The following is a 21,145-nucleotide window of genomic DNA, read 5'->3' as shown; positions in this document are numbered from 1 at the left end:
TGTTTATTTAGGCTATGGTTGGTTAAAAGTCATATCTGTTATTCCTCACCAAGTAAAGAGCTCTCTTTCTCCCTCACTATGTATAAGTGAAGATTATGCTAATGCACCAAATGTAAGAATGAATAAGCTTCTTTGAAATACCATTTAAAGATTGAGAATTCAAGAAAAAGTACATGCCATCTATCATGATAAAAATACTGACCTCAATTTCTATATTTCACTGATCCTTGCTTTAAGCCTTTCTAACATACAATTTAAAGCTTACACAGCATTTCCATTTGGTTATTACTTTAAAAATATTTAGCTGGTCACACAAGGCACTGCAGTACTCCCACACCAGGAACAGAAGGATCGGGAGGCTGAACATATAAAAATGTTCTCAGGGAGGTTAGCAGGGGTAAGATTTCTTAGCTTCAACCTTATCTTTGGAGGACTATATTTCACACATTCTAGACACGTAGTTTTAATGCCTTTGTTTGATTTGTATGTATTATTTGAACTTTATAGCAAATGGACTTGTCAAGATTTGGAGAGTATTGCTGCAACTAAAGTTGTCAGGTTCGTGACCTAACACCTAGAGCAGTGATTTTCAACCTTTTTTTCCATCTCACGGCACGCATCAACTAAATATTAAAATTCTGTGGCATACCAAACAACATTGTTTTGCCAATATGACAAAAATAGGTATAATTTTGATTCATTCACACTGGACGGCTATTGTTGTACTGGCTGTTGTCATTTTTTTACTTGACAGTCTAAGGGAAAAGCGGTCAGTGCTCCTGGTTGCATAGTCAGGTACCACATGTTTTAAAACTCACTGTAGCACACTGGTTGAAAATCGCTGACTTAGGGCAATACAGGAACAAACCAAACTGATTAAGTTTTAGGTTAGCTTAATTTAAAGACACGGGCCCATTAAAATGCAATATACTCTTACACTTCTTATTTTTGAAGATTTTGTCAATTGGATATTGTTTAAGAATTAAAAATTGCAAGATCACCACGTGGATATCATACAACCCTCCATGTCATGTAACCTTTGATATCAAGTGATGAAAAAGGCATTCTCTGTGGCTTTCTTCCCAAAGCCCCACAAACCCAGTCTAGTCATGAGAGAGCACTAGGCAAACCCCACTTTGGGGATACCCGGCCAGGAGGCTGGAGGACTGACTACCAAGGTCATATCGACAAGGAAATGCTGAGAACCTGTCCTAGGCCAGAGAGGACTGGGGCACATGCCAACTAAATGCAATACCCGATGATATCCAACTAATTAAATACCCTTGACAGAATCCTGGAGTAGAAATAAGACATTAATGGAAAAAAACTGGTAAAACCAAAACAATATTAAAAAATACATATTACATATTAGCATTTGTTCACTAGAATGAGAAGAGTTTCGTAGCAATGAAAAATGTTAACAATTGGAGAAACTAGGTATAGGGTATATAGGAATTATCTGTATGATCTTTGTAACTTTTCTACAAATCCAGAATTATTCCAAAGTGAGGGGATTTTTGTTGATGTTTGGTTGGTTATTTTTAATAAGGCTATTTACTTCAAGTAATTAAAAACTGACCTATATTTACACCAAATTTTGTTATCTAATTAATCTCTTAATTCTAAATCTTATAACACATCATCATTTAAAAATTATATATTAAGTGCTCTCAAATATGAGGAAAAGTACTGATTATAAAGAGAGGATGAATATCAGCAACTCAACTCTACAAATTCTTATTACTTGAAACTTTTTTCTTTTATCTATTGATGAGGGAGAGAGAGAGAGCAAGAAAGAGAGAGAGAGAAATTTACTGTTCCACCATTGTGCATTCATTGCTTGATTCTTATATGTGTCCTGACCAGGGATCAAACCTGCAACCCTGGCACATTGGGACAATGCTCCAACCAATTGAACTACCCTGCCAAGGCTCACTACTTACTACTTTCTAACCTGCTTCTCCACCGAGAAGACTCAAGGAGCCTCACATTCACAAACTTTTCCCAATAACTGTCCTTTAAAATTAGATGTTTGATAGCAAAGTGACAAAAGAAACACAGAAGCAACTTGCCCTACTAGTTAGGCTGAATAATTAACAGATTAAAATTTTCACTTACCTTCCTATAGTTTGCAAAGAACGTCTAACTTACTACTTTAAAATGTTTGGTCAATGTGAAGCTGCTGCTGATTATATTTGTTTAGAAAGTATAGTGTCATAGACCTAGGGATATATAAAACCGAGATATTGAAATGAAGTTATAAATTCAGGAATTGACAGCAGTGTCAGTGAAAGCACATAAAAGGCAAATGACTTCTTTGAAAGCATGTTTAATTTCAGTCAGTTGAATGAAAACTAATTTCTTTTTTTAGGAACAAAATAGAAAAAAAGCAGAAAGTGAAATTTTATGATTATAGTAGATGTGATGGCTGTAGTATCAGAACCTAGGTCTACGAGGAAGGCAAAACAAATCTTAAAACTAGACTTGCTCATTATATAGAAGAAGCAAACACTTGAATGATTTATTTGATCATAAAGGGCAAGGTCTTGGAAACATTTAGACAAAAAATTTTAAATTTGTTTTTATCAATGATGACAAGCATTTTTGGACTTCCCTAGAGAGTTGATAGACTGGTTTGGGGGGTCTGGTGAAAGAACAAGAGAAAAGAGATGGAGGAGATATTCTCCATGAAGATACAGCAAGTGAGGAAGTGACACAGAAGTCCCTCAGTGAGAAATTTCTTATGAGGATAGTGATGTTAACTCAGCGGCTTGCTGCCTTTTCAGGATTGTGTTGAACAAGATCTCTCCCTTACTCCAGACCCTCTAGTCAGCTGCCATCCGCAGCCTTACGTTAGTGATGCTCGGGGCAGTAAAGGAAGGCAGGCATGCCCAGTGTGGGCTACAACATCATGGCAGCAGGCAGTAGTCGCAGGAGGCAACTGGAATGGGTAGGCAAGTACTGAGCAGCAATAGAATGGCTGACCCTGTAAGGGGTCATGAAAAAGAAAGCGTCTGAGGAATTTGGAGATTCGGGGATACTCGATGAAGTGGAGGATCAGGCACTTATGGGAAAATTCAGTTAAGAGTGATATCAGGGCCTGGAAGACTTCAGCATATAAAACAGCAACTATGTAGCTCACACATGCAAAAATCACATATGTGAAAATTATGCACCAAGATATAAGAGAGTTTGTGGTACAGTTGAGGCTGTTTTTCCTTTCCTGATTATTCACTGATTATCTAACACATCTCCGTTTATGTGATGTTCTTACCTTCCTCTTGGCAAGTCTGCATCATCCTTCTTCCACCGCACAGTTGGCTGAGGGTCTCCCTGGACTTGACAACGAAATTCTACAGCTTCTTCCTCCAGCACCACCTGGTTAATTGGCCTCCTGAGAAATGTGGGTCGTTCTTAGGAAGAAAAAAAAGTAAAATAAATATCATGCATGTTTTAAGTACACCATGGAAAAAGCATAGGAAAATTGTGGTTTACGTTTGGTACATAGGTACTTAACTTTATCTCAGCTATATCTTGAAAAGAACTTGCAAGTAACATGTAATTAAATTTAATAAAATATTTTGAAACATAGAAATAGCTATGGCATATATATAAAACTATAGAAACTTTTGAGGAAAATATTAAATTGATTCTTCAGTATATTATTAAGCTAAATCATGTAGATCCTATCATAAAAAATCTAAACACTGAATTCCACAGCAATGAGGAAAAATGTAAAAATGATTATTTTAATCTACTACAATGCTTCAAAATGGAAAAGCTAAAAGCTGAAACTAATGTAAAATATCAAAAAGGAAACACATTAATATTCCATTAGGAATGTTAGAGAAAACCAAGAGTTGTGCTTCTGCACATAAGCGTTATTTAAATGTCCCCATGTAGGCTATCATTTGAAAAGGATCCAATACTTCCATGAATGTTCTCATTTCATGTATGGAAAGCTGTCTATGTGATTTCTGTTTTTCTTAAATAAAAACAAAACTGTCGAAATGATTCATATCTTAAATAAAAAAGCAATCATTTTAAATTATTTTAAACTACTTACTGTCACATATACTTTTCTAAGGCCACTTCCAATTATCTTCTCCTAAGTGGTCCCAGTGTTTGCCTATGTTTTTTTCTTCCCTTAATCTTTACGTTTATTTCTCTAGTATTCCGTTTCAGTGTTTCTGTCCTTTATTCCTTTGTTGTTAATTTGTACCTAGCATTATTAATCTGCATTCTAGCACTACTCTACAGAAAGCTAGGAAGAAATAATATCTGTCCATTAGAATCTTAACATGTAGAAAAATACAAAACAAAAAGTAGTTTACATTTTTCTGAACACTTCAATTCCTTATTTAGTTTCTTCCCTTTTTGATAATTGTCAAATTATGATAATTTAAATTACCCTCAATAAAACAATACACAACAAGTGCTGGCGAGGATGTGGAGAAAGGGGAAGCATTTTGCACTCTTGGTGGGAATGCAGATTGAAGCAGCCACTGTGGAAAGCAGTGTGGAGATAGCCACCAAAATTAAATTTTCGCCTTTTGACCCAGTGATCCCACTTTTGGGAATATATGCAAACGAACCCAAAACACTAATTTGAAATAATATAAACACTTCTATGTTCTTTGCAGTGTTAGTTACAATCGCCAAGATATGGAAGCAGCCCAAGTGTCCATCAGTAGATGAGTGGATAAAACAACTATGGGACATTTACACAGTGGAATACTACTTGGCCATAAAAAAGAAGAATTTTTACCCTTCGTAACAGTATGGATGGACCTGGAGAACATTATGCTAAGTGAGATAAGCCAGTCAAAGAAAGATAAATACCATATGATTTCACTCATCTGTGGAATCTAAAGAACAAACTGAACTAACAAGGGAAATGGGGACAGACTCATAGATGGAGAGCAGATGGCAGCTAGTGGGGGAGGGAGGTTAGGAGGTGGAGGCATTGAGCAAAAGGGAAAAAGGACTCATGGACAACAGTTGGTGATTGCTGGGGGTGGGGGTATAATGGGACCATGTGGTAAAGGAAAAAAATACAAGAAAGATTAAATTTTAAAAAATAAAAATCGTACCTTGTAAGAGAAATATAAAACAAAAGGTAGTTTTATATTTTTATAAACACTTCAATTCCTTGTCTAATTTCTTCCCTTTTTTGATAATTGTCAAATTGTAATAATTTAAATTACCATTTAAATGTTGTTAGCATGTCTGCAAATCATAGGAAAGCCCAAAATGGGGCCACCTATTGAAGTAGAAAGACAAGTCAAAGAAAAGAAAGATGAAACCCAGAAGGACTTGACCAGTTTATGTGGCCATCTGGCTATATTTAGACACTTAGGAATATAGTTTCAAACACAATTTAAACACGTGAATATAGTGCCACAAAAACTGAAACATATTTAACAAGAAAACTTTAAAGACAATAAATCACTGCAAATAATGTAAGTTAAGAGTGTAGAGTGAAAATGTACGATTTTATTGACTAAAGATCCATATTTATAAAACAAATGTGTAAAGTACAAGATGGCATTTTATTGTAATAAAGCCAACCATCATTGGTATTCAGAAGGAAGGCAGTTATATCTCTCTATAATGAAGGTGACAACTGAGATCAAAATTTTCTTTAAAACAGACATACATATGCTCAAGTATCTGTATTTTAATATCCCAACCACAAGCCATAAAACAAGGCAAACAGGATTTTATCATGAAGAGTGTCTTTATGCAAAATTTAGAACTAATCCATAAAAGTTGGGAATAGGAACAGAGGACTCATGGGTATGGACAGTGGGGTGGGGATTGACTGTGGGAGAGGGGTGGGAGGGACAGGGCAGGGGAGAGAGCAACAGGGAAAAAGGTGGGACAGCTGTAACTGAACAACAGTAAAAAAACTGCTACTAATGATTTTAGGTAGAAAAATAAATTAGCAGCTAAGTGTGCTCCCTTCACAAGAGAAAAAAATCTGCATGTTGGATGGAAGGATTTAGTGTTATCCTCTTGAATTCTGGATACTATACGCTCCAAACGACTATTTTCATGCTGGCATAGTTGATACTGAGTGATTGTTTCTGGCCGTAAATAGGCAATAGAGTCAATATCTCCTTATGAGTGCTAGGAATGTTAATACCAAAAATAAAAAATTAGATTGCAAGGTTGACTTCTTTGCCATCACTTGGAGATGTTCATTCAACTCATCTAAAAGCTGCAATAATCCAACGTTAAAAGAGAGCTAAGCCACTGGTGATATTACTTTAGATTGGCGAATGATCGGGGGATGTTTTACTACAAGCTGGCAAAGGACAGATGAGTGAGTTGAGAGAAAGTCTCCCTTATCCACTCATTCATGCAGATCATGTTAATACAGCTCCTCCTAGGCCAGGCTTTGAGTTTGGTAGCTGGTGAAAAGCCAGCAGCTTGGTCTCATCAGAAAGGCAATAGGAGATGAAACTAGTCAAGACCATGAAGAATCTTGTGTGCCATGTCAGGAAAAAATGAGTTCTGCCCTGAAGTTGATGGAGAATTATTGAAGAATTTTAAGTGAGACAGCAACATTTTTAATGAGCCTATGGTAAAAAGGTCATTTTGGCAGATCTGTGAAAGATGAATTAGAAGTGGAAACATAAAGCAGTTAGGTCAAACTGTTGTAAGAAATTATTTCGGCTTAGAATGTGGTTCTGAGGATATGGAAAAGACGGCAGAATAAAGAGGTATCAGAACTGAGTGATTAATCAGAACTAGATGTTAAAGAAGAAAAGCCTAGAAAGATCCTCAAGTTCCCACTCAGAAAACTGGAAGAACCGTCGGGTAGAGACAGGGTATGTGTGTGCTGCATGTGTGTGCACGTGTGTGCACGTGTGTATATGCTGTCATTGCAGAAATGGCAGATGTGACAAAAATGGACCCTTTATGCTTAAGCCATTGTTACTCAGGTTTCTGTTGCTTGAAATCAAATGCATTCTTAGATAATAAGATAAGAAGATGGCTTACATAAGGGAGAGGAAAAGAAAAATAAAAATGTTTATTTTTGTAGGTATAGAAAAGCTCTTGGATTAAATATTCTAAATAAAGAAGGAATCAAAAGAAACTTCTTAAGTATGATGAAGATATTTTATCAGAAATTAAATGTAAAATTATTTTAAAAGTAGCACACTGAAGTCAAACCTATTAAAATCAGGAACAAGATGGACATGCTGACATGAGTAGTCAGTAAGACATAGAACAAAACTGTGTGCGAGAAGAACCAACATAATCATTACTTGCAGACATTGCAAATACAGGAGAATCACTTTGATAGTTGTTAAATGTAACAAAAAATAAGAACTACATAAGATCATCACAACAGTAGTGGAAAATGGAAAGTTTTAGGATAAATTGGGGCAAATTCATATGTTGAAAATAGTAAGTCATTGTAATATTGGAGTTATCTATCTCTTTATGTAACAGCTCTCTTTTAAAATAAATTGCAGGATGGTATGTGAGACTGGTTCCATTAAATCATACATGAATATTTTCAGGCAAAGATTTTGCATGCTTCCTTTAACGTGATATTAGTCACAAAATGGCAACATATGCACATGATTAATCTGAAGGGCAAACTTCATGTTAGACTTGTCAAAAACCTAAAGTTGTCTCTTCCTCTGGGGAAAACGATTAGGATTCTTGAGGGTTTTTTTAGTGTCCATACATGTTCTAAGCCACATTGTTTTCTATGAAGACACGTGGAAGCACCTGACTTATAATTTCGAGAAGAAGCAAGATACAGGATCCCCTGTTGCTGTTCTGATGAATTCAGCAGGAGTGGAAGGATATCCTGATGAACCTTCTCTATTCCCTTTTGCCCTCAAGCAGAGTGTAGTTGCCTAGCAACTAGATAATCACAGGAGAGTATGTGACATAGAATTTTTGGAAGCCCAACATTGGCTCATGATGGAAATATAATTCAATTGATTAAAAAAATGGACAACGCTAATAATAAGTCAGATAAAAGTCATTTGCATACTCATGATACATTCAGATGGGTTTTCTTCCTGAATATCTTCAGTGTGCCTTCCAACAAAGTATCATTAAAATTTACTAATACATTGTAATTGAGCACAACTTTTAAAGTATTAGTCCAAGAATTTCCATAGCACTCATTAAAACAATTATCTCTAAATCATATTACTCATTATTCCAATTGCTTTCTGATAATTATACTAAGTCCATGTTTGACTTTGAAATTTTAACTACCTACAAAAACTGTATGTTAAAAAGTCTAACTTCATCTATTATTTATTTAAATGGAAATACTTTTCTGTAAAAACTGTTGTTCCATTTCTTTGACTTGACTTTTATTTCTCCTGACAATCTGAGAATCAGATACATGAATAGTAAAGACTTAAAAAGTTGTATAGGCAGAAATGTAGCTTAAATGTTTTGCTTTGGCTCTGGCTACATCATCATAAGCCAAACACAAAGCCATCGTCACCTTAGATACATATAAAAATTGCAAGGCAGTGTCTTGGAGGTGAGTGCCTATGGCAAAATCATTTGCAAAGATATGCAAATTTAGAAGGATTAGAAAGTTAATAAGAGAATCATTCAGGAAGTTGTTAACATTCAAAATCCATTAATGCCCATGGAGTTTTATCCCAAGAAACTCTGAGCAATTAAAATAAATATATATGAAACATCTTGAACTACTGAATAATGAACAAACCATTTTAAGGCATGTCAAAATAAGGTCACTGATTTTTTCCATGTTATGTCTGATCACATATTGAAAAACAGCAAGAAATCTCAAGGGCTGTTAGCTGACTGTTTATCAATTAGATTAGTGTCCCTCTGAATGGCCAGATTCCTAATTATATGGAGTGATCAGAGGCAATGCCTTTGCCAATGCAATTAACATTTTTTTTTAATGTGAGATTAACTGGCTTTGAATCACCTGCATAACTTGCTTGCAAGGTTAATCTCTCTTGGGACAGGAGTGTTGTTCGCAGTGTGGTGCTGTGTGAAGTACAGCTCTCAAGAAGTCAGGTCAGTATAGTTCCGAATTGGTGTTCTAGGAAATCCCACCTTGTATGTGGCTGTTATTAAATCCGATGCTAAATTTCATTGTAATTATGTCAATAATAGAAAGAAGAGTATTCAACATAACACACAATACTATAAATCTAAAATGTGGTAACAAAATATCTTGTTTCTTATATACATGCTGCAATGAAAATAATTAAGTGCCCAGTAGTGAACAAATTGTTCCTTTCAACTGTATTCAGTCATTGAATATGGCTGTAAAATTATAAATGGCTGTGCCATAACATCTATACTAAGCACTTTAACAATTTTAAAATAAACTTCGCTGTCATTATAAAAGTAGTATTACGACAATAATTATATAGGTAGAGTCCTTTAGGTCCTACAAGACCAAGGCTATGCAATAAAAGGACATTAGAGCTATCTGAACTTCAACTGACCCAGAGGGACCTGCCACCCTGCAGTGTCTATGAACTTGGGAGGTCAGGTGGCTAGCCCTCAGATGCCCCTTTTTATTTAACAGGGCATATACAAGGAAACGTGTTATGATAGCCATAACAGTGTAAAGTATTGGGCCTTACTAGGACAGACTGAGTGGTAATGCTCAGGCTGCCTGAATGTGATTCACTAAGTCCTGGCTACTTTCCTTTCTTTTCTTGCCAAGAATTTTCTTTGTCTAATAGAAATCATCCTGTGAAGCACAGGTAAAAATAGGTAAATGTTTTTAGAAGAAAAAATATGCATATGCCTCTCTCGCCTTATTTTAGAGGCCAGGATTTATTCATGTGTCTGCTGATAACATGATATGAGAGGCCCACTGACAGCAGGGCGCATGTCTATGCGTCTCATCACACGGAACCAGTGCTGGGTGCATAGTAGGTGCTCAAGAAATATTTGTTAAATAAGTGAATAGATAGAAAATATTTTACTGCTTTAAAGTTTGCAAGTATTTACATTATTTTTAAAAAGTATGTGGTTCCCAACAATCACCTGGGTTTTACTACCCTATGTTTTGAATTCTTAAATCAAGGCCATAGGTTATAAATAAAACTTAGATATTTCCTAAGGTTTGGCTCTGAGATATCTTCCCTCATAGATTTGTCTCTGGGTATCTCAACTACACACAGGACATCAACTATTATTTCTCATCCAAAACCTGAAAATAACATTACCAGCCCCAAACTCTGTCCTAACCCCTAATAAGGTGGCTACTTCCCAATCTGATTATCCTACCATGATAGTCATCAGTTGACATTCTCCAATAGTCATTCAGTGAACAGAAATTAAATGTCAATGAGCGACAGATCACCTGACATTGGAAGAAAGCCTCCGGTGTAAAAGACTGACCAAGACAGGGTAGAAGGGAAAAATGAAACTCCAAAGAAATAAAAGCAAGAAAGAATCACAAGTAAATTTTATTAAAAAGTAAACAATGTTTTTAAAATCCTGAGACACAAGAGAAGTTAAAACATCCACGAAACCAAAATGGAATGATATCAATAGGGAAGAAATAGAGAAAAAAAGACCTAGAGGGGTTAATATCTAAGTCACAAATACGTGCTTGACAGAGAAATGAAATAGAAAAAATATGGTCGGTATTTCATTGACTTATGTGGATACGTATTTTTTCAAGTGCGACTGCTCACCAAGTGTCTAATGGGTAGAAGAAAAAATAAAGTGCCAAACCAAAGCACAGTATAGTAACATTTTAGAACACTAGGGTAAAAAGGAGTACAAAATAAAAAAGAAAGAGAGAAAAGGAAAACTGATCATACAGGGCTCAGAAGCACAGTAGTCTCTCAACAGCAACAGTGGAAGATAAATGCTATTGGACAGGCACTTTAATATTTTGAGCAAATATATATATATATATATATATATATATATATATATATATATAAACTACAATTCTATAAGCAGCCAAAGTATCAGTTAAGTTTTGGATGGAATAAAGGCATTTGGTCTGGAGCGAGCTCTAGGCTCCAGTCAAGCAGAAAGCAGAAACAGTTCTATATATAGGAGTTACCCAAGAAAAACCCATAGGATGCAGGACAAAGGAAACCCAGCATCAGAGGAAAGGGAAGGAAAATTTGAAGATGAATTTTGTGGAGCAGACCTAAACAGCAGCCAGCCCAGTCGGACTGAGCCAGCAGTCTAAGCCTCCAGGAAGGCCAAGGGTGGATTTATTAGTGAAATTAAATTGAGAGGAAATTAAACACTCTGTTACAGATTTCAAGAAGAATTCCTGATAGGTGTAAGCGAACATAAGCAAAAAATCAAAAAAATGTGTTTATTCTTCATTCAAAGGAGAATTAATATTGTACCAAAAAAGAAATGTCATTATATCTCATAACACTCAGCTCACAGTCTGTATTTACATGGTTCTAATAACTGAAATTCTGAATATTAACATGACCAATGTTTCTAAAGTCCTTGTATATGGGAAGGACCAAAAGAAGGGGAAGCGGAGAGACGGTGAGGCGGGGAGTACAATGGGCCCCAATCATCATCTTCCCAAGTAGGAAGTCAAAATAATGTGTAAAATTGTAGAATACGTACATATTTAGAAATAGGGAAGTAAATTCCAGAAGAAAAAAGATAAAACAGGTTTGCAGGAATGTTTAAAGATGAGGAGTGTGTGGGGGGGACGGGGCAGGGAAGTGGAGTGGGGACAAATTTTTTCTGTATTTCATTGTAAGTCTTGTAATATCTCTAGTGTCTATTAGAAATGTAACATGATATCTTTTTTCATATATTACTTTGATAAACATTTAAAAATCATTTGGAAATTATTCTGGTTGTTTTTTTAATACCAGTTAAATTTTGGATAACAGATATCTAAAACATAACCATAGTTATAAATTTAATTATGTAATGTAATTCAAGTTTTTCTGTCTTCAGGATCTTAGGAACTTAATTGACATATGTAAAGTGCTAGGAAGTATTCTTTTTAAAGGCATGTAGACATTCCCATAGATTTCAGTGTCCATTTACACTATGATGGTTATTTATAATATTTAAATTTGTTACTTTCTTAATTTACTAGGATGTGATTTTATGGCCAGCAAATATTAAAGAAGAACAAACAGAATAAATGATTTGTGGAGTATTGTATAGGAACAGTTTGACCATTAAGTTACATTGATTATGTCTTTGTCTAAAGGGCAGATCTTTAAAATATATTACAATTTTCAAACTAAACACATCTAAGTCCAAGACCACTTACTGAAGAATCAAAATACTCACAGATTGCTATTATATTGGCATTTTCCCTTTCATTTTTTCTTGCCACTTATAGATGAATTATATTTTTGAACAATTAAATATTAGTTACTTTTTTTGTATTACATAGCTTAAAGAAAAGATTGGGTTGCAAAGAGCATTTCAAAACTTTGCATAGCCCTGACTGGTGTGGCATAGTTGCTTGGACATCTCACAAAGCAGAAGATTTCTGATTTGGTGGGCACATGCCTAGGTGGTGGTTTCCGTCCCTGCTCAGGGTGTGTGCCAGAAGCAACCGATTGACGTTTCTCTCTCCTATGGATGTTTCTCTCCCTTTCTTTCCCCCTCCTTTCCCCTCTCTCTAAAAACAAGTAAATACAATCTTTAAAAAGTGTCCTGGGGCTACAGAGTGGTTTCATGGCCAGGTTTTTTGAAGCAGAATTACTGCTACATGAAAATAAAACTGATAGGAGCGGGAACCTGTAACCAGTTTTACTTTTGTAAACTTAGATCACAGATGATAAGTCTAACAGTGATGAAAATATAAAGAGGTTTAACAGAAAACATGTACTAGGTGTAAAAGCACCAGAACAACATTTTAAAAGGCCTCATTCTACAGAGCACACTGGTTATTTCTCCAAGAATTGGGGGTTCCAGGTGCAGAAGTGGCCTCTCTCATGCAACACACGTCCCCATCTTGCCTTAGGCCATCACTATAGTTTCTATCTTTTATTTCTGGGTTTAGATGTTGTTTTCTTATCAATGGTGAAATTTTAGTTTGTCCCCATAATTTAATATTGTTCTTATAACCCCTTAGGTCAGTTCTGACTAGTTTAAACCATCAGATAAATGTTTCTCAGCTTCCTAAATCAATTCTTCCAGAGGAAGTGCCTCTAGACAAATTCAATCTCTTCAGTTTATAGCTATTTTCAAAACAATTTAGAAGCTCCCCTCTAACTCCTTACATGTTTAGGGATCTTCTGTACTTCTCATGTCCTTAGGTAAATATTTCATAACACAGTTGCATTTTGGTAAGTCTAATTGCTTGGGTAAGGAGATTTAACACTCTCAACTTCTTCCTGAAGGAAGTAAATGCTGCTGTAATGCAAAAATGTTGTGTTCCAAAGCTTGTGGTGATTACAGAAAAATTGCATGAGTGTTTCTTTAAATAGAATCGCTGTTCTTGTGGGTTTTCAATGCTAATGTTAAGTGACCACTAATTTTATGTAGTGCCAGACAAAACTGTATTTTATTCATTATAGATGAAACACATTTTGGGACTCTTACAGATGACTGCATGAAATTTAAAGGAAAACTGATGCTCTGCAGGACAGAAATTTACATGCATACTTTGAACAATTTTATTTTTACTCTTCAATTCCTTTAAAGAATTATGGGATTTCTCCTGGCTTTGTCATTTGGGACTTCAAGCTGTTTAGTATCTGCAAGGAGTATTACCAGAGATTACTCGGTAGTCAAGAGTGATTGAAAAGAGAGGCTCCGTTCTGGTACATATTCATAAAGCATATCCTAGCGCTCTCAAGGTAATGGAAATCAACTATGGCTCTTTTTTTGCATCGTGGCATTCCCTTGGCACCTTGGGATGGCAATCCCCAAACAACAACAGAAGTTTCTTTAGGGACTTAGGCAGGATTCTCATACTACCCTCAGGTGTGTTCTGGAGTAATGACCAAAAATAAGATCTTATCATATCATGCACTGAACCAGAAGGTTCTTTTACTGGCACAAAAAAGTAATTTAAAAATCATAATTATCTCTTGTATGTTGAAACAAAAATCACATAATATCTGTAATAGTGAAATCTTCTGTTACTATATATATATATATATAACTACATACAAATATCCTTAAGTATGTGTGTATACACATGTGTGCAAGTATGTGTATACTTAATATACATCTCTGTACAGAGATGTGAACTGGACTTTGCTATGTACTAATAGAGGCAATGCTTCATTTTCTAGTATTTTTAGAATCTTTGTCCCCACTTCTCTGTCATTTTATTTCTCTTTCAATTTCCCACAGCTGTCTTGAAGTATTTTCCTTTCTTTTGTTTACTCAGTCATCTTTATTATCCACAATTTTCTCCTTATTAGTTCTTTCTCCACTATTTCTGTGATACAGATCTATCAGGTTTAACCAATTAATTAAATTACTTCAGTTAAAGAGGCCTCTAGTTCTTAAAGTTGAAGAAACAAATGCATAGCAAAATAGTCTATTTTTCTTTCTAATTTTGATTGTGTGTATGCATATATGTGTGTGTATACATATACATACATACATACATACATGCATACATATATATATATATATCTCCAGCTAGTCTTTCAATAAGCTAAAACTCTAAATATATCAAGTTGAGATTTCAAAAGTATATAATAACTGAAATATCTTTGTACTATACTCTCTAGCTGAAAAAAAAATCCTTTTTCTTGCACATAATAGGATCCTGTTAAATGCATCATAATAGAATGAGTGCCACATTTTAGAGAGATATAATACCTCAAACAACTTTTGAGAAAGAACAATTGCTTACATTCTGATGAAAGGTAAAATCCTATAAATATACTAATTCAATAGGTGAATGAACATTTCAGATGTTTTATTTTTCTTCACATCAAAGATTTCTTCTTAGAGACGGAAGGGGAGAACAAGACAATTCCAGTCTGTCACTGCTCAGCACAGTGAGAAGGACCTGTCCCTGTAATTAGTGCCTGGTGTTTTCCATTTATAAAGTGGTGTTTGCTATTTACAAAACACCACATAAGAACCAAGGGCGAGTTGGTACAAAGAGCAGTTCATAATGCACAAGGCAGTTTTACCGAAGACAGTCAGCTCCGCTGGGTCGCTGTCCCTTTCTCCCACCATGTTGGTGCCCACGCAGGTGTACATCCCTGCATCACTTTTCCGCGTGTTGGAGATCATCAGTTTCCCCCCGCGGATCTGTTCAAAGCAAACAAAGAAAAAAGAAAAGAGAAAAGGGAATGGAAAGATAAAGTCACTAAGAAATCATTTTGAATATTTAAGCACCACATTGGTTTTTCCTAAAGGAAAGAGCTGAGGGTCTAAGACTCAAACTCTCTCACTGGTCTGACATCTGCACATGTCCTTTCTTCTGATCAGCTCTCCCCCAGTGTAAGCCTCCAGTTCCCTCTCTAGGAATTCTCCTTTAAGGCCATCTTCCTCCCCGTCCTGGTCTTATTTTGAGACCCCATTAAATGCCAATGGTCGGTCTTCACTCTGCGATTTGGTTGGATGACTTGCTATTGACATTTGCCAAGAGAAAGGAGTACTAAATATCTGCGTCGGATAATAAAATGAAAACCAAACGACTCAGAGGGACTCCACAAGTATTTATTGAATTCCGCTATGGGCTGGGCAGTTTTCTAGGCACTTGAGATTCAGTAATAGTCCAAATATAAAATCTATGTGTTAGTGGAACTTACCTTCAGTTGTTTGTATTAATTATCTTTGTCTCACCTTAATTTTATTTATGAGATAATTTTTGAAGAGTAGAGCAGGTTGGATAAAAACAAATCCAATTTTTTGAATGATGACTATGAGTTGGTACAAATCATTGGTTTTTAATATCTACTCTCTAAATGTCTTAAATAAGAAGCATTTGACTGAATAAACAAATGTAATTATGTTAAACTGTGTGTTTGTTGAAGAAGATATTAAAGAAGAATTAGGAGAATTACGTTTTTGGTCAGTGTATCATTAATTCATAGCTTCCCTTCCAATCTTGATGTTTTATCTTATGTTTTGGATTTACCTAATCCAACAATCTTCATGGTGATTTAGAGTTCTTAAAGAGATGTGAGATCAGAACGTGCTCTTTTCCTTTGTTAATTTTTCAATTCATAGGGAAACAAAACTCATGGAGGTATAATCTCATCAGAGATATTTTAGGCTCTAAAACATGTCATGTCATAGAAAATAATTTTCAACTTTATTTTTTAAAAGTTTACCCAGGAAGAAAAGACCATCAGTGTGTTCTTAATTATATATAGTAGAGCATAATGGACTCTAAGCTATAACAATGACCATGGAGGCTATTTCTCCTCCCCTTGAAGCTGAGTTCGGCAAGATGACTTGATTTGATCAATGGGACTAAAGCACATTTTCACCAGAAGGAAGGTGCTTGCACATTGGGACTTGCCTTCTCTTGCTGCAGCTGGAACCCTGAGATCACCATGGGAACAAGCCTGAGCTAGCCTGCTGGAAATTAGAGGCCATGAGGAGAAGAAGGATGATGACCATTTGAGAGTCAGTCAATTGCCAGTCATGTTAGTAAGGTTATCCTAGATCATCTAGCTGTCAGCACATCTTTAAATGAGCCACAGAAGCATGAGAAAGCCTAGCAAATATCAGCCACACTGGCCCAGAGGGAAGAGCTATCAGCTTACCCACACACTCATAGTCTAAATGAAATAGTTTCTATATGCCACTGTGTTTTGAGGTGGTGTGTTACAAAGCAAAAGCTAAATGGTACAAACATGAGCTAGAAACCTTTGAACATTGATTTTACTCCATCACCAAAAGTACGTTTTTATACCCTTGGTGCCCAAGCACAGATCAGTAGCAACCAAATTCTCCAGGGCAATGCAGATCCTCAGAGTGCCAACAGTTCAGGCCAGAATCCCATAACATGCTGTGATCTCTACTGTGGTCTAACGATGCAATCACAGGTGCACGTAAGGTAAAAATATCTTCATGTCGCTGATATTTTTAGAGATAACAGACACACAGAATATACGGAATTTTGAAAATCTTAAAAAGGGCTAAGACTGCAATATTGAACAAAACAATATATTTATATACTCAAGTTGATAAAATTCTTAATCTATCATATACACTGGCTTACACAATTTTTGTCTCTTGAAACCTCATTCCAAAATTATTGATTTTGGTTCCCTTTTTTCAGTTCTTTCAATACAGTGTAAAAAGTAGTTAGCATTCAAATACAGTTTGACAATGTTATTAACAGTATATAAAATAATAAAATACATCAATTTTAAGACTTGCTATTCAATCGTTCTAGGCATTCATTTTTATTTAACTCACACTGATTCTTTCTTCCTTGTCATCGATTCGAACTTTGTCTTTTCTCCAGTAGATGGTGGGTTCTGGGTGTCCCCGGGGCGGCTGGCACTCCAGGATGGCTGGCTCTCCAGCTGCCACCACCACGTCTGTGGGGTTTTGCCTGAAGTCATCTCGCAACACTGAAGAAACACAATTGTAGAAAAGAAAATTCAGTGACAGTCCCTTTAGCTTTCTCTTGCAAAAGGTAACTTCCAGACTTACTTCCTTTGTTCTCATAAAAATTGCCAGGACATTTACTGACAGCCGGGCCCAACTCAAAATATTCTAGAGCCAACCTAAGTGTTCATGAGCAGAAAAATGGCTGACTGTGATAATGCATCTTTGCTATAAAATCTAAATTAAAAAATAAGGTAGTTCTAATGAAAATAAGATGAGTAATGTTTATGATATAATTCATAAAGTATTACATTATTCATAATAAAAACCCAAGGTACAAAACTTTCTGTTGTATGATCTTATTTTCTGTTTTAAAAGCACACATACATACATGCATATAAATACATTAAAATAAGTTGTCAAATTATACTTAAAACCCTGAAACGAGTTGTGCGCACAGGGTCTGTGAGCATGAAGGTGTGCCTGGCTGGGAGGGAAAGTGGGGTGAGAAGTCTTTGAGAAAGCGCTTCCTCATGATGTGAGTATGGACAAGAGCCACACTGTTTTCATTACACCTCAGAAGACACACTCATTGTTCCCCCTTGCAACGCACTAGCACCCACATACACAGGGCTACATTTCATTCTCTCTGCATCTCCACCTGCCGAGCGACATCTGGGCAGCGTGACACTCGGAGCAGAGATATCCCTTACAGCAGTTTTGCCAGCCTGAATTTCCCCTCCTTTCATTAGGAGAACAGCAGGTTGGACCTCTGCTGTAACCTCGGAAAATCTGGCATGCCTGGCTCTCCAAATGTCACCTATCTATCTCTGTGCGCTTTCTTCCTTTGGCAAGATGGAGAGCCTGCAGAAGTAACTTGGCCCCGTGAGATTGCAGAACACTGAGTTTATTTAGCAAATAAGGGCAAACATTCAAAAAAGTAGTTCAGACAGCTCATATACCACATACCTAAATTGGTTCTGTTTTCCCTAACTTCCTGGGCATTTTCTATTTGATATTGCAACACTGACCAGTGTGTTTCCTAAGTGTGCATGTGGGTAAAACAAACAAATACACACTAATTCAGGTGTGTGTATATGTACTTGTAGTATACATGCATACACACATACATATTATATATACATATTATATATGCATTATACTCACACACACACACACATGAAGTCAAAATTAGGCAGCTTGTGACAGCCTGTTATGTAAATTAACTGCTGTAAATGTGGATTAGGCCAAGTCAGCTGCCTTCGGTGTCCTGCAATGGGACCCACTTCAGATTCTCCTTCTTTGTTGGGCCAAGTCTCTAGGTTAATTGTCATTCTCCAAATAAATAAAAATCTCCTGTCCTGAAAATAGCTTCAGAGACAACTGAGTGACTTTTTGGGCTTTGCTTGTCTTGTCTCTCGCAAAACCTCCTTTAACACTGTTTCCATCTTAATGAAGTCAAGGCCCTTTATGAGATTAGAGAAACATGTCTCCTGTTGAAGGAGCAGTAAGAAAGAATTCAGCACAAATTGCTCACTCTCAGTGTATAAGCTGATTAATTTACTGCTTTCGCTGCTAAGGAAATGTGCTCCATTTTGCCACGGTGAACTGCACATTTTTTTTTTTTGTTCTTTTGTCTAACTGGCAGGGAAGGTGTGCTTTATTTGCGTAAGGATTTGCTTCTGAATGAGCTGAGAGCAGTGTGCATTTCAATGTGACATTCGGCAGGGGGATGAGAAGAGGTTTGTGGTTCCCTCTTGCAGGTAAATGCTCCTGGGAGAGCAAGCTGGTAACTCATTTATATTCTAAATCCAGAACAGCTGCCTATTTAATGCAATGTTAAGACGTGCAAAAATATGGTAACAGGGTGGTGAGCACCCCTACAATATCCTCTACGGTCAACAAATGGTGTTTTGGCAGGCCCTCAATCTGTTCCAACATGACACATCTGGCCAGTTGCAGGACCTTCTTCAGAACCGGTCTGCTAATAAATGACATGCCCACAAGCCTCTGATCAAATATACTTAGGACCACCACAAGGCATACTGGAACACAGTGCCACATCAATGTGCAACAAAATAAATTAAGGAAAAAAAGGTCCTTTGACATGAGGGGACAAAAAAGAGAAAAATATCGTAATAAACTAAGGATTGCTCCTCTTAAACAATATAACATGTGTTTATGGCATTCACAAAAATAGAAAATGACTCCAATTTGCAAATGAAGCCAAGAAATCTAACATCAACTGTAATTTTAGGCTTTTAGACTATTCACCCAGAGAGTAGGGTGAGATAATACGATAATTGGTACTGTGCCCTCTTCAACTTGTAAAATGCTCTTTGGGGTTTGTACAGTATTCAGTTAATTCATTTTTTGCTTAGTGATACCACTTCTTTTACTCTAAGTCTTTCAGCTAATAAAATGTATTTCTTCTTTCTTTCTCTCAAATAAAATATTCAAGAAAAAACATCCCTTTCAGCAGATTCTATCATAGCAAGAGAGAACTCACTCTTAGGGAAAAGTAAAGTCATTTTTACTCATCACAAATTTTTAAGATCATATATGTTCTGATATCCGCTTATATTTTCTGAGGTTTATATATCCATTCATAAACATAAGCAAAGTAAAAAGAAATAATATTTATTTTTCCAAATGTTGAGTTTATTATTCATTTCTGCCCTGGATTTTGCCCTGTGCTTAATTGTAGGTGATGGGACATAAAAGGTGTTCTGCAGGGCAAAGGGTTCACATATGTTGGATGAGGGGAACAAAAATGGTCTTGCAAATGAAGAGAAGCAGAGCAAGTCCTAACTGAGTCTCTGTGTTTTTTCTCCTTAAGCCCTTATTCTAGAAGGAACCAAAAGCTCCAAATTCAATGCAGCTTGACAAGTAAGCTACTATAAGAGCATACAGCAACACAGGTATTACCTACAGCTCCAAACAGGTCTTTAAATAAGGTGAAGAGAAATAAACTTGAAGAACTGAAAACAACACGGTTAAAATGACAAAAGCTGGGAGGGTATTGGTAAGCTGTATTTTAAAGAAAAAATATAATAGGAACTCTATCGATGTGGTATATGCTTGCAGATCTAAGTTTAGAATACAAGAGTTCAAATCTCCATGGGTAAAATAATCTAATTGGCTAGACCTCACACATTCATTTCTGTATATGAGCTAAAAAGCAGAAATGAGAGTTCACCCAGCTAATCATACACCGGATTAGATTTGATTCTTTTTACACTCACATGCAGTGAGACTTAGGAAGTTATTTTGGAAGATCAGAAATTTCTGAATGATTAGTGTGTTAGATTAAATATAGTTTATATTTATGGCATAAAGATGTATAACAAATTAATTCAATCCTGCAGAAACATATTGAAAACTAAAATGTGCTTGGCAGTATCCTATAAGATTGTTAAGGAACATCAAACAAGAATGACATAAAGATGCTGCAATAGGCCTTTCCTCTAATGCCCCTCAGGGGTCACTCCATCCCTTCTCCAATCCCCTCCTGTTGACTGTGGGCTGGACCTCATAACTTGCCTTTAATGAACAGAATATTGCAAAGTGATGAAATGCCGGTTCTGATATTAAATTATAAAAGATTGTAAATTTCATTCTTTTTTGTCTTTCTCTGTATTTTTGTCTTTTTCTCTCTATACCT

General features: G+C 36.0%; 1 protein-coding gene across 12 annotated transcripts in view; it reads right to left on the bottom strand.

Annotated features, from left to right (window-relative positions):
• The window catches only part of ROBO2 (roundabout guidance receptor 2), a 1,283,870-nt gene that overhangs the window by 144,755 nt on the left and 1,117,970 nt on the right, over nucleotides 1-21,145 (bottom strand). For all 12 annotated transcript variants that reach the window (XM_071220606.1, XM_071220604.1, XM_071220607.1 and 9 more), the window contains exons 3-5: nucleotides 17,347-17,504; nucleotides 15,102-15,222; nucleotides 3,275-3,413 (exon numbers count right to left, since the gene is read on the bottom strand). In XM_071220606.1, coding sequence (XP_071076707.1) covers nucleotides 3,275-3,413; nucleotides 15,102-15,222; nucleotides 17,347-17,504 — 418 coding nt within the window. The remainder of the gene's footprint in view (nucleotides 1-3,274; nucleotides 3,414-15,101; nucleotides 15,223-17,346; nucleotides 17,505-21,145) is intronic.

The sequence above is a fragment of the Desmodus rotundus genome, chromosome 2 (assembly GCF_022682495.2).
Source record: "Desmodus rotundus isolate HL8 chromosome 2, HLdesRot8A.1, whole genome shotgun sequence".
Classification (NCBI taxonomy): Eukaryota; Metazoa; Chordata; class Mammalia; order Chiroptera; family Phyllostomidae; genus Desmodus; species Desmodus rotundus.
This window is presented reverse-complemented; position numbering and strand designations above follow the sequence as displayed.